Source organism: Lipomyces japonicus (genome assembly GCF_038497905.1).
Source record: "Lipomyces japonicus strain CBS 7319 unplaced genomic scaffold V1514scaffold_7, whole genome shotgun sequence".
Lineage (NCBI taxonomy): Eukaryota > Fungi > Ascomycota > Lipomycetes > Lipomycetales > Lipomycetaceae > Lipomyces > Lipomyces japonicus.
Genome location: NW_027117819.1, coordinates 357,938 through 370,031, shown reverse-complemented (window position 1 = coordinate 370,031; position 12,094 = coordinate 357,938). Strand labels below are relative to the sequence as shown.

Here is a 12,094-nt window from a genome sequence, read left to right as displayed (position 1 = left end):
GTATGAACAGCTTTTTCAGACGAGCATCCACGTGAAATGAAGGCAAAAGGTTTCAGCGGAAAGTTGACACCCAACGACGCTTATCCTTTACAGTTCCGCCTTTGACTTTCATCTTTCCGTCACCGGGCAAGTCAGGAACGAAAATAATTCGAGCCATTTTAAATGTTAATCGTTTTACTGCGAATACGACAATCATTACTGACTAATCCAAGGTATTTCTCTACTTCGACTGCTCTTTCAACTTTTGACGAACAATATAGCTGAGTGTGTCGTGCGGTTCGCAATAAACTTTAATAGTTCCGGAAAATTCGAGTTCTTACCGTTCGATCTTGTCGGAAGTTATTTCCTACGCTTCATACTCTGCACAAACGTTTTTTTACTTCATCGTGACAGTCACTCCGCATGGTGATGTCTTTTCTTCTTTTGGCGAAATTCCTTCTTTCGACGTTGGTTGATCCAGATGATAAGCTGTTCTGTAATAAAGAATGGACTGTCGAAAATCGCTCCTTACGTACCGATCAGAATCAGGACGTGTTTGTGAAACGGTGGTGGTAGTGGAGGAGGATGGAATAAAGATGTTTTTTAGATCGGGAACTTATTGTAGGTGGGAATTGTAAGACGCTCGGGAGCGCGCACATGATTCGCATACATATAGCTCTGCTTATACGTCATCAATATGTATGCAAGCATTCATTGTTGCGATGAGCAATGCCATGAAGCAGTCTTTCTTTTTTTTTTACATTCACAGTAAATATATAGATAGCACCCGATTTAAATTATACCAAGTTTTTTTTTTTTTTTTTGAAAAACTCTCAAGCGGAAGGGAGTCTGGGGACTGCGACAGGATGTGAACCGAGATGTGAAGTATCAATAGAATTTTTTTAATACCCCAACTGCTTGATTTTTTTTTATTTTTTATGGTTCTCTGCGGACTATAAGAGGAAATACGAATTGTTTGAAATTTATTTTGAAATGCTTTTGAGAAAGCGTACTGCAACCACCGAAACAATCTCGCTTTTTCGTTCCCGTCTCATACATACATGTTCTGTTGCAGTTAACCTTTAATTAATTGCGATAAGGAAGCCATGCGAAATTTGTTTTTTGGACACTTCATTGAGGCGATGAATTAATGGAAAAAACATAATGCAGATTTCAGATTTGCACATATATCACCTTAAGAATAATAAAACGTACTCTTTAATCCCACGACAAACATTTTTGATTGAATGGCTTAGATTCTTACACCAGCAAAGCGCTCAATAGACTGTACCGAACACCAACATTCGTGCAAGGAGTGTCGGCATTGTTTGATCTCACCCCCTATTTCATGTCCTTTGATCGTAAATCTAATCCATCTGCTGATATGCATAACAAATAATTTTATATTAAGACAGATATATTATTCAGATATAAATTTAAATTAATCAATTGAGTATTTACAAGCTCTAATTTCTTGAAAAACGTGAAATGAACCAAATACATATATTAACCACCAACAAGCACAACAAGAACACCAATAAAAAAAATATGACCAGAAAGCTATATACAAGTTGAACGAAACAAAAAAAAAAAAAGAAATGCGCATTTATTCTAGTCTGTCGAGGAACTCTAGCCGGTTGAGTACCCTTGGTTTCGACGTCTCTTCGATTTCGCCTGCCAGGAATATTTCATCGAGAATAGCATATACCTATTCGCATACATAATTAACTCTCTGTAAATTTCATACCTATAACAAAGATTTTAAGTCTCTGCAATCAAGTTAAAACTCACCTTGTAGAAATTAAATACTAAATCAAGTTCGCATACGTTGCCAAAGAAGGTATCGAGAACTTCGACGAAAAAATGAATTGCTTCTAGGTATGCCAGCTCATTATCACTTGAATCAGTGCACACGCAGAAAAATAGCCCGGCATAGCGTCGATAAACAATCTTGAAATTTCGGAACTGCCAAATAGAATTAATAAGTTGCCTATAGTAAGAGTAAGTCATCAAATTGACTTGCCTCCACAAAGTTGGATTGATATTTCTGGTCTCGTGGTGCAACTAGTCTATGAACTTCACCCTTTAATTTTAATTTCTCATCATCCTTTTAAAAAAAATTTTAAAAATAAGAAAGTTAGTTCAAGCATGTTTAATGATCTAATTGAAGTTCCACAAGTGCGCCGGAACGATTCGCAACTCACACTGTATGGTGCATAGTATTTGGCTAGCCGAGTTTTGCCTTGACGATTTTGAACTAATATGAATTGCAGCATTTTATTCTAAGTGTTGCGGAGTCCTCAAAAAGTAAGCATTTGACCCTGCTGCTTTTGGAATTTGGAATTTGGAATTTGGAATCTGAAATTGACATTTACCGGCAACCGGGGGAAGCCGCGCGCTGGTAACTTGTTTTTAAACCATAAACAAAACAAAACTACAACCATACACAATTACACACAACGACTACATATTGACATCCGTGCTGAATTAGAGGCTTTGGACAATGAGGAAGTCTATTACCACGCCTCTTCATTCATCAACAGGTTTGGCGGGCGGAGGCAGTTCGATCCCAATTCCGCGGCGGTCTTCATTTACTCCTCTATCTTTGCATGCTCCAAAGGTTTGTAACTGGCAATTTTCAATCAAAAAAAAAAAAATATTGTTATTAAATGCTAATACATATTGCTAGCCTGTGACAAGGGCATTGTTTCCACCACAAACTTCGACTGACGGCGTGGCTGAGATTGATACGCTCAGAGCAGAGAACCATGCCTTAAAATATGACATCTCAGCCCTGCGTGATGAACGTGAACGAGAAAAATTAAGATTCGAGCAAAATGTTAGAGAATTAGAACAAAAGATCAACGAAGAAGGACAGCGCGCAGATGCATTGGAAAAAGATCAACAGTATTTGTTTGATAAACATAGGGAAGCAGCGGAAGAACTCAACAAGGTGAAAGAACAGTCGGTGCAACAAAAAACTGATTCAGATAAAACAACTCGATCACTGAGGTTGGAACTTCAAGATGCATTGGAAAAAAAAGTCGAGGCTGAATCCAACTCGCGATCGCTCCGTTCACGGTCACAACGAGTGACTGATGAATTTGCATTGAAAAACAAAACGCTAAGTACTACTGTTTCTGAACTCACTGCTCAGCTGGATAGTGTTAATTCCACGTCTCATGACCGGCTTCTAAAGTTGAATGAACAATCTGAATTAGTTGAAAAGCTGACTGCCGAGAACAAGACTTTAAAAGAGAAAGCTGAAGATCTGGCTGGGCTGGAGAATATTGAACGCCAACTTTCCGAGCAAATTGCTCATTCAAAATCATTAGAAAATCAACTTCATATTGTAACTCCAGAACTTAATCAACTACGGCAAGATCATAAGAAATTTAAGTTTGTGAGCGAGGAGAAAACGCTGCTTGAAGCCAGGCTCAAACTTATGGAAGACCTTCGACGGCAAGTCGCAGATGCCGAGCTCGAGGCAGCCACATTGAGAGAAGCCAACTTACGGTGGATCAAATTTTTGGAATCTGATGATAACTTTAACACCCCTGAAGATGTTGTTAGGGCACTGGCTCAAGAACGCACAGAAAGGGTCGCTCTTTTGGACAAGGTCGGCCGATTGGAAGCTGAATTGGCTGCCAGATCACATGGCCTGCAACAAGATGAAAAAGATATTCAACAATTCGAACAACGAATAAACGAATTGCAAAATGAACTCAACACGTCCAATAAGTTATTAGCCAGGGTAGAACGTCAAAAGAACTTGGCGCTTAAAGAATCAGATTTTTTACGTGATCAATTGAAAACATATGATAGCGAGGAAACCATGTTTATGCAAGGAAATTATGATCAACAAAAGGCAAACAGGATAGAACAATTAGAATCTTTGCATGAAAATTTAAAATCCGAAATCTTGAAGTTGACTTCGGAATTAAAAGAGGCCGAAAAGCTAGGCAAGACAAGCATTAATATAAAGAAGCGGAAACAAGAACCACAACAAGAAGTAGCAGATGAAGAGAGAATAGGTGAACTGCTGCGACGGAATCGCAAGTTGCAGGATGGTATGTCTAAAGATTTACTCAAAAAAAAAAAAAATGATTTGTTTAAAACTGACGTGAATTTTTATAGATCATACTGCTTTAATAAAAAAGGAAGAGAGTACTAGAAAAGAAATAGCAGGTCTTGAAAAGCAAATAGCAACGTTAGAAAGTTCCAAGACAGCTCAAACTAGGGTTTTAGAACTAAGAGATAATCCTGCTTCGCGAGACCAGTTGGTAAAGAAGCAATTGCTTGAAGTGCTAAAACAAGAGAATAACTCATTGTTAGCGCAACTTGAACAAAGACGAGATGATATTGGTCAGGTGGTGTCAATTAGCTCATTGGATCGACTAAGACTCGAAATCAAAGAAATGGAAGTTGAAGTTTCGGAAAAGGAAAAGAGAATGAAACGGTTAAAAGAGATTTGGTCTGCCAAGTCGACAGAGTTTAGAGAAGCTGTGTATTCCTTACTGGGATACAAACTTGATTTTCTTCCCAACAACAAAGTTCGAGCAACTTCAATGTTTGCTTCTAATGACGAAGAGTCATTCACGTTCGACCCTGAAGCTGGCACGATGAAACATTCCGGAAAAGAAAACAGCCCGTTTGAACGAGAATGTTCTAATTTGATTACGTTTTGGATTAAGGAAAGGCGGGAGATACCATGCTTTCTTGCCGCTTTGAATTTAGAATTATATGACAGGACTACCAAAGCGGCACGATTTTAGGATATTCATTTAATTGATTGCAATGAATAATAGTTTATAAAAAATATTATTGAAATCATAATTTTCATAAAAAAAATCATTAATATCGTATTACCTTTTCATTTATACAATAACGTCAATGCTTAATTAACTGATTTTTCAACAACAAGCTGACCTGGTGGCTTGTCATATTTGTAAGTTTTTCTAAACTTCTCGCGATATCGCAACGTGCTCTCTCTAATCTTTTCGTTACGCCAAAGACATTGATCAGCAAACACGCATGTTCGACATTTAAATGCTTCTTCAACTTCAACACCTTTTGGGTTCCGTTCGGCTCTCCAATATGATAAAACATCTTGCAAAAATTGATCCACATCTTCTTTCTTATATGAATAATCAATACCTCCAAATATTTCTGAGTCGCCTTGCCATATGTACACGACCGTTAACTGATCACTAATCTGACCTCTAAATTCCGCAAACTTAAACTTGAGCACGTTCCAGAGATCACGAAGAGTTTTGATATTAAACAAAAGTTCAAAATATTCTGTATTGTCGTTCCACTCGGTAGCCTGAAGTTCCATATCAAAAATTTGAGTCACCGAGTCTTGCTTTAAAAATTCGGTTTGAAAAACATTAGACAACTTCGCATCTGGATTTATTCTCATGTGTGCTGACCATCGGTCAAAATCAAATTCTCCATGTACAAGATTTTTAAACAAACGGTAATACATCATTAATTGATAGTAAGTTGACTTGCGCTGAGATTCTCCGGGAATAGACTTGTCACGTCGTGTTTTACTATCAGCAATTCTTATTTGCCGGTCACCAAATACCCGTTCCCTTGGTACTACATCTGACCGAAAGCTTTCGTTCAAGCCTTCCAAATTTTTAGGTTTTTGAAAATATGATGTCAAATACCTCTGATACGTCTTGAGACGTCGTGGCGCGACTGAAGATACTGGCGATTGGTCTTCATAATCTAAGTACCCAACATTATCAGGTTTTGGACGATGCGGCATAAATGACAAGTCATCAATAATTCCAGAAATATAAATGTTATCAATATATCCAAACACTTTAAACTCCCGAACAATAGCCTCCTCGTTCGGACCAAGTGATGCAGCTTGAGTGAGACTCTGCAGCGAGACGAGCATGCTCACTAGTTCAGACGCCTTTACATCTTCCTTGGTCATACCTTCTTCTGGAACCATCATCGGAACCATGTAGTCCTTTTCTAACTTTTTGTGAATTTTCGTGCCTTTAACCATGACGGCAGTAGGGGTAAAGTCCTTTTTATAGTACTTGTAAAAATATTGCAATTCGCAATACGACGGTCCAACAAGGTCGGTAACATTTAACCTCCATCCCTTTTTGTATGTCTTTAGCATTGAATCTTTAAGCAATGGAGCATCAGAAAATAAAAGCGGAAGCATGTTCTTTTTCTCCTCTTCTTCCAATGGCTTTGATGGTATCCCATTTGATTTAAGATATGGAATTACTTCAGATTTCGATGAACTCGTCGTCCTAGACCTTTTTCTATTAACTGCATGAGACGTGACTTCGATTTGCACCTCAAAATTATGACTTAATTTGCTGACATTTTCTGTATCTTGCTCTTCTTCTTGATGCACATCTTTTTCTTGACTCTTTAATCGAAGTCGCTCGTAATGCCCTTCTGCATCTCTTTGATCAGTCTCAGCAATGTCTGAGCCATGATTCAAAGACTCAATTGGCCCTAATGGAGACGTTTTATACTTTAATCCATCTGCATGGCCATGGCCTATTATAACATCATCTGGTGTGCCATCACCGCCGACTGTCTAGTATAAGCAATCAGTTTAGCTCATTAAAATATCACCATTATGACAACTCGTACATGAACCTTGGAAGCCGACCGTAACTGAGTCAGGATGGTCCTCAACCCCGGCGTCAGTGCTGTCCTCCGTGCCTGACCGCTTCGCCAACCGGTGGCGAAACAAATCGACCGCCTTAAAGTTGGAACTATTATTAATTTCGTCGGTCGCATCTGACGAGCGAGATGATGACGACAAATCAGCCGTGGCTGTATTTGCAAACTCATTATCGAACGAATCAGAATCCCAGGATGATAGCCAGCCGTATGATTCGTCGTCCGACCGCTCTGATCTGTTTGTGTTATCAAGCTGGGACATGCAATCAAGGTGTCATACAAAGCTATATTCTCAGTGATCAAATCTTTAAAAGCCAACTTTTTTTCTGCGCTTCGACGTGTTACAGTTCCATAACTAACGACGTTATAGAATATGGGATATCATCGTAATGATTTATTGTCGTAAAGTGAATTTATTTTTATAGTTTTGCGCTACTCCACATTAAGAAATATTTGCATTAGCGTAAACTCAATTTGCCATGTCACGAAATATTCGTCATTTTCAAGATACACAACTATTATTCAGTAGTAATTTTTGGGGAACGCTCGAAAAATTACATTCTCCCATTGTACATTAACAAGAATTGATAGAAGAACATGTCTAATCCAGCATCTTCAATTTCTGCAGATTTGACGGCATCATCGTCGATCTTGCCTCCATCACCAGCGCCATCAACTCCGCGGCCTCAAGTGACTCGTCGTTATAAACTTGAGACCGAGATTGTATACACGGAGTCCAATGACCAGTATCGTTCAAGTTCCGTTCCTATTTATCAGACTGCCACATTCAAGCAGGCGTCTGGATCGGAAATGGGTGAATATGACTATACCCGTAGTGGAAACCCCACTCGAACTCATCTCGGTAAGACTTCCAAAATGTTTTTTTTTTCTTTGAATCAGTTTCTGACCTGGTCCTTGCAGAACGTCATTTGGCAAAGATTATGAATGCAAACAGAGTGCTTGCAGTAGCCAGTGGCATGAGTGCAATGGACGTTATCGCCCGGCTACTTAAGCCCGGCGACGAAGTTATTGCCGGTGACGATTTATACGGCGGCACCAACCGTTTACTAAAATACCTTGCCACGAACGGCGAAATTACGGTTCATCACGTCGACACTACCAAAGTTTCGGCCGTTATTGAGAAGCTGACAGAGAAAACTGCGCTAGTTTTGCTTGAGAGCCCGACAAACCCGCTGATCAAGATTTGCGACATTCCTAAGATTACGCAAATCGTTAAGCAGACCGTCCCAGCTGCAATCGTGGCGGTCGACAACACGATGCTGTCGCCCATGGCTCAGAATCCGCTTGACTTTGGCGTTGACATTGTATACGAATCAGCCACCAAGTTCCTGAGTGGCCATCACGATCTTATGGCCGGCGTGATTGCGGTTAACGATGAAAAACTTGGTGAGAGGTTGTTTTTTGTTGTGAATGCAACCGGATGTGGTATTGCCCCGTTTGATTCGTGGCTGTTACTCCGAGGCATCAAGACATTGGCTATCCGGTTTGAGAAGGCACAGAACAACGCGCAGATCGTGGCCGAGTTTTTGGAAGACGCTGGGTTTAAAGTCAGATACCCGGGACTTAAATCTCATCCGCAGTATGACCTGCATTGGTCCATGGCGCATGGCGCTGGCGCTGTGTTGTCGTTCGAAACCGGCAGTGTCGAAATTTCCGAGCGCATTGTCGAGAACGCCCGACTATGGGGCATCTCGGTCTCGTTCGGATGCGTCAACTCGTTAATTTCCATGCCTTGCAAAATGTCCCATGCATCAATCGATCCAAAGATTCGCGCCGAACGTGCGTTTCCGGAAGATTTAATTAGACTTTGCGTTGGAATCGAAGATGCAACAGACCTGGTCGACGACTTGAAAACTGCGTTGGTGCAAGCCGGAGCTATTAAACACAGTGAAAAATGAATAGGAATGGGATGTTTTGTTTTAAATTAAATGGTTACATATATAATAATGATTTTACAATATATGAAGAGTATGATACATTTTTTTATAATGATTCCATAAACCATATATACATAAGCATTAGTTTCCGATACGCCAACTTGATTGTAAAAAACAAAACCAACCTGAAAAAAAAAACCCCTACGCGTTGATATTACAACCATAATAACAACGTAAAACACAATAAACAAAAAAAACACCGTACAAAAAAAAAAAAAACCGAAAACCAAAACCGAAAGAGCAAAAATACAATCACACCAAATTTGGTTTACTAAAATGGAAGCGAAAATCCTGAAGATTGAGCCAATTCAGCAAACTCTTCATTAAACGCTTCCCCGGCCGTATTACTCGCTAAAAAATTATACCAGTCACCAATGTTCAGTGAATTCGGAACGTTGTGCAATTTGGAGTCATTTCCAGATGGAACCGAACCATCATTCTCAGTTGTACTACCTGTCGTCGAATGATTATTCTCTTCTGGGGAGTTTGGTTCAACTTCAAGGTCAGGAAAAAAAACAGGAGCTGACGATGGTATTGAAGGCGTAGGTTTGCTTAAAGAAGGTGCAATACCTTTACCTGCACCGGGTGGTGTTTCAGTAGAGCCACCCGCCGCCGCCGCCGCTGCCGCCGCTGCTGTTGCTGCTGCTGCGACAAGTGCAGCCTCCGCTGAACTCCAGTCGACGTTTTTCTTCGTTCCGTCAACATCTATGCTTGTATTTTGATGGACTTGCAAATATTCCGCTGTTAGTGCTTTGATTTCGTCCTCCGGGAACAGCTGGGATGGCTGGAAATTCTCCACAAAAGTTTGCGATATAGGAGGTGATTGTGTCACCAAAAAAAAATCCGGCGGAGTACCCGGGATCGAGAAACTTGCTGCAAACTGGCCAGGAGTAGGCGGTGCAGTGCTTCTGGCAGAGTGTGGCTGTGGCGGAAAATATGAATCCTCATTATGACGACGCTGGTGTGGAATTGCTGGGGGCGCTAGCGGTTCAGGTTGTACGGTCGAGCCAAGATCAGATTGAGATTGAGAAAAAACGCTGGATGAATTTGTACCGGTAGGTGTGGCTGATCGTGAATTTTGATAAAATATAGATTTTTCTATTGAACCAGGAAATATTCCTTCGTCAATGCTAGGATCGTTATTTAAATCGTTACCTGGAGGCCTGATATTAACTTGCTGTTGATGCTGTTGGCGAGGATTAACTGCTCTAAATATCCGATCCTTCATTCTCTTACTCTGATTAATTTTTTCAAACAACCGCAAAATCATTTTCCCAACCATCCAAGACTTTCCAACCTCTGCAAGAGCTGCCATGCACACATCAAGAGACTTCTGAGCACTGTCGACAATCTGTTGAGATTGGGACTTGGTTTGATAAACTAACATAATCATCGCAGAAAAAATAGTATACACTGTGAATGCGGGGGCGTCTCTCAGTTCATTCGCCAAAGACATGTTATGAACAATGCGAGAAATCATATGAGCTGCCTGAAAAGCAATGCTTCGTGATGGATACGACTTTAGATAGCTATTTCCAACAACGTTCGGCGTTTGCCTGGTTTGGGACATGTTTGTTCGATGAAGAAGACATAAAATTGTGTAATATTGTAGATGAATCAAAGCTTTGAAAAAGTTGTGCCGTGACTTGTCATTCACATAATAACGCAAATCCACAGGAAGATTACTCATCCAGGCACCTAATGCCATATCAGAATGTGTGATATCAGGACCACGGTTTGCGACTCTTGATGTCTCAGAAGCAACTGAAAATTGTTGGCGAAGAACTAAGCCCATAATCTCTGACAGTTTAAGCGACTGAATAAAATACTGAACATGTAACTTGCAAGGAGGATATTCATACGGTCCCGCTCCTTCTTCTTCAATGAAATCTTCCTCTGTCAACATGGGAACGTCGGTGTCGTCTGTGTTTATCAAAACCGGTCTGCCAAGTGCAATAGCAACTTGTCGATCCCGACTGAAAAGAACCCACCATAATCTTTTCCATAATCGTTTGTCGACGATACTAAGCTGTGAATTTTCAACGCTACATTGTTAGAATCGTATGAACCAATAATGTCTCAAGTGATCTCACCTTCGATGTAAGCCAAATCCTTGAGCAACGCAAAGCGCTACACGTGTCCAGTAAAACACGTTTTTGGTGACGTCTTCAGGACCTTCCCACCACCATCCCAGCAAAGTCAAAGACTGCACGATCGAAATCCGATCATCTTCATAGTTCGCGTCATACAAAGCTTTGGCACGTTTGTATAATGTTAGACTCGCCAAATCAGCAGACCCATTTTGATCTAACAAAGCCGGGTTCTTGCAAACACGAGTTCCAGCCAAAAGAATAGACTGCAATAGTAATAACGAAGGCGGGTTTTTAGAGTCATTATACCTGCTCATGAATTGTGTTCGATTGATCAATGGCACAATCGGATGAATCTTATCAAAAAAGCACTCAACAAGTTCATCACAAATGTCTCGGGGCGGAAGTAAAAATGCACCACGCCGGTGCAGAATCTCGATCTCTTCCTTGTCTAATTCATTGAGCCTTGATGCACCCACTCGAAGTTCATCCGGTAACGGGTAATGACACACTTCCGTATTACCAGCTTTGGATTGAACTAACAAGCTCAAGTTTGATGAGGAACCAAGGTATGCGACCCGACCCGACCTTCGTACAGAGCGATTACCTTCGACAGAGCTTGAAAGAAGATGAACCCAAGCTTCAGTATCTTCGTTAGAGGCAATACGATGGCCTTCTGACTTGGAATCTAAATTCAAATTTTGAGTTTTTGAACCGTTCAGCCGTTCATCAGTTTTCTGAACCTTGTTGGGACTGAATGAGTCTGCATCATTCTCGCCCTCGGAAGATGAGGCGTGATTGCTCGAAACACTGTGACTTCTGCGTTTACTACTATCAAGAGGAGGACTGCTGTTGTTCCCAGTCGAAGCCGCCGACGGTTTCTCATCAGTTGATTCCTTGGGTCTACTCATATACAATCAGAAACCAAAGAAAACGACAAATTAAAAATGTCAAACCAGCTCACAATTTTTCGTTTGCCTTACGACGCCTAAAGCTTGGAATTTTGCATTCACAACCAAACGCGATGCAGTTCTATGTATAGTGTTAGGCATAAACAAGAAACGCGCAATACCCAAAAAAAAAAATACAAAACCATACTGTGCAAGGCATTCTATTTGTAACATCACACCGAACCTAAAAACAAAAAAAATTAATCAAATTTATAGAGATTCTGTAGTTTAAATTTGCACACCTTTCGCGAATGACAGCTGGAAGGTGTTAGTTTAGATCAAACAATAACAGCGACAAAGATTTGCACATACACTTCACAAGCACGAGCAGCTCTAGCCCGACGATAGCTGACGTGGTGTTTCCGGGCAGAAGAGGAGTCCTCCTGACTAGAGTCGTCCGCCATATTATAAAGTGATTCTGAACCTAGTGAAGCAAAATGGCCAGAACTAC

At 40.6% G+C, this 12,094-nt stretch overlaps 5 protein-coding genes across 5 annotated transcripts; 2 read left to right on the top strand and 3 right to left on the bottom strand.

Annotated features, from left to right (window-relative positions):
- Window positions 1-1,377: 1,377 nt before the first annotated feature.
- Window positions 1,378-2,330, bottom strand: V1514DRAFT_326681 (Adaptor protein complex sigma subunit). The gene is made up of 4 exons (XM_066926846.1): window positions 2,184-2,330; window positions 2,003-2,086; window positions 1,771-1,944; window positions 1,378-1,687 (listed from the first exon to the last, which is right to left on the bottom strand). Exons 1-4 carry the CDS (start codon window positions 2,253-2,255, stop codon window positions 1,586-1,588), a joined length of 432 nt encoding a protein of 143 aa, XP_066785085.1. The 5' UTR covers window positions 2,256-2,330; the 3' UTR covers window positions 1,378-1,585.
- Window positions 2,331-2,366: 36 nt separating this feature from the next.
- V1514DRAFT_326680 (spindle assembly checkpoint component Mad1) lies at window positions 2,367-4,816 on the top strand. Its single transcript, XM_066926845.1, has 3 exons — window positions 2,367-2,599; window positions 2,669-4,049; window positions 4,117-4,816. Exons 1-3 carry the CDS (start codon window positions 2,483-2,485, stop codon window positions 4,752-4,754), a joined length of 2,136 nt encoding a protein of 711 aa, XP_066785084.1. The 5' UTR covers window positions 2,367-2,482; the 3' UTR covers window positions 4,755-4,816.
- V1514DRAFT_326679 (exonuclease V) lies at window positions 4,803-7,023 on the bottom strand. The gene is made up of 2 exons (XM_066926844.1): window positions 6,613-7,023; window positions 4,803-6,556 (listed from the first exon to the last, which is right to left on the bottom strand). The coding sequence occupies exons 1-2, from the start codon at window positions 6,814-6,816 to the stop codon at window positions 4,877-4,879; spliced, it is 1,884 nt and encodes a 627-aa protein (XP_066785083.1). The 5' UTR covers window positions 6,817-7,023; the 3' UTR covers window positions 4,803-4,876.
- Window positions 7,024-7,183: 160 nt separating this feature from the next.
- On the top strand, window positions 7,184-8,818 carry V1514DRAFT_326677 (Cys/Met metabolism PLP-dependent enzyme-domain-containing protein). The gene is made up of 2 exons (XM_066926843.1): window positions 7,184-7,507; window positions 7,567-8,818. Exons 1-2 carry the CDS (start codon window positions 7,243-7,245, stop codon window positions 8,562-8,564), a joined length of 1,263 nt encoding a protein of 420 aa, XP_066785082.1. The 5' UTR covers window positions 7,184-7,242; the 3' UTR covers window positions 8,565-8,818.
- Window positions 8,744-12,071, bottom strand: V1514DRAFT_290361 (fungal-specific transcription factor domain-containing protein). Its single transcript, XM_066925299.1, has 6 exons — window positions 11,956-12,071; window positions 11,886-11,901; window positions 11,792-11,827; window positions 11,658-11,725; window positions 10,697-11,596; window positions 8,744-10,648 (listed from the first exon to the last, which is right to left on the bottom strand). The coding sequence occupies exons 1-6, from the start codon at window positions 12,045-12,047 to the stop codon at window positions 8,875-8,877; spliced, it is 2,886 nt and encodes a 961-aa protein (XP_066785081.1). The 5' UTR covers window positions 12,048-12,071; the 3' UTR covers window positions 8,744-8,874.
- Between the last annotated feature and the right edge of the window lie 23 nt (window positions 12,072-12,094).

Coding starts and splice junctions, on each gene's coding strand:
- V1514DRAFT_326681 (XM_066926846.1), bottom strand. CDS start 2,255: ATGCTGCAATTCATATTAGTTCAAAATCGTCAAGGCAAAACTCGGCTA. Junction 2,087..2,183: donor AATACTATGCACCATACAGT/GTGAGTTGCGAA, acceptor TTTTTTTAAAAG/GATGATGAGAAATTAAAATT. Junction 1,688..1,770: donor TAGTATTTAATTTCTACAAG/GTGAGTTTTAAC, acceptor GTATGCGAATAG/GTATATGCTATTCTCGATGA.
- V1514DRAFT_326680 (XM_066926845.1), top strand. CDS start 2,483: ATGAGGAAGTCTATTACCACGCCTCTTCATTCATCAACAGGTTTGGCG. Junction 2,600..2,668: donor TATCTTTGCATGCTCCAAAG/GTTTGTAACTGG, acceptor ACATATTGCTAG/CCTGTGACAAGGGCATTGTT. Junction 4,050..4,116: donor GAATCGCAAGTTGCAGGATG/GTATGTCTAAAG, acceptor GAATTTTTATAG/ATCATACTGCTTTAATAAAA.
- V1514DRAFT_326679 (XM_066926844.1), bottom strand. CDS start 6,816: ATGAGTTTGCAAATACAGCCACGGCTGATTTGTCGTCATCATCTCGCT. Junction 6,557..6,612: donor GGTCGGCTTCCAAGGTTCAT/GTACGAGTTGTC, acceptor TGCTTATACTAG/ACAGTCGGCGGTGATGGCAC.
- V1514DRAFT_326677 (XM_066926843.1), top strand. CDS start 7,243: ATGTCTAATCCAGCATCTTCAATTTCTGCAGATTTGACGGCATCATCG. Junction 7,508..7,566: donor CCCCACTCGAACTCATCTCG/GTAAGACTTCCA, acceptor TGGTCCTTGCAG/AACGTCATTTGGCAAAGATT.
- V1514DRAFT_290361 (XM_066925299.1), bottom strand. CDS start 12,047: ATGGCGGACGACTCTAGTCAGGAGGACTCCTCTTCTGCCCGGAAACAC. Junction 11,726..11,791: donor CAAATAGAATGCCTTGCACA/GTATGGTTTTGT, acceptor CACTATACATAG/AACTGCATCGCGTTTGGTTG. Junction 10,649..10,696: donor GGATTTGGCTTACATCGAAG/GTGAGATCACTT, acceptor CTAACAATGTAG/CGTTGAAAATTCACAGCTTA.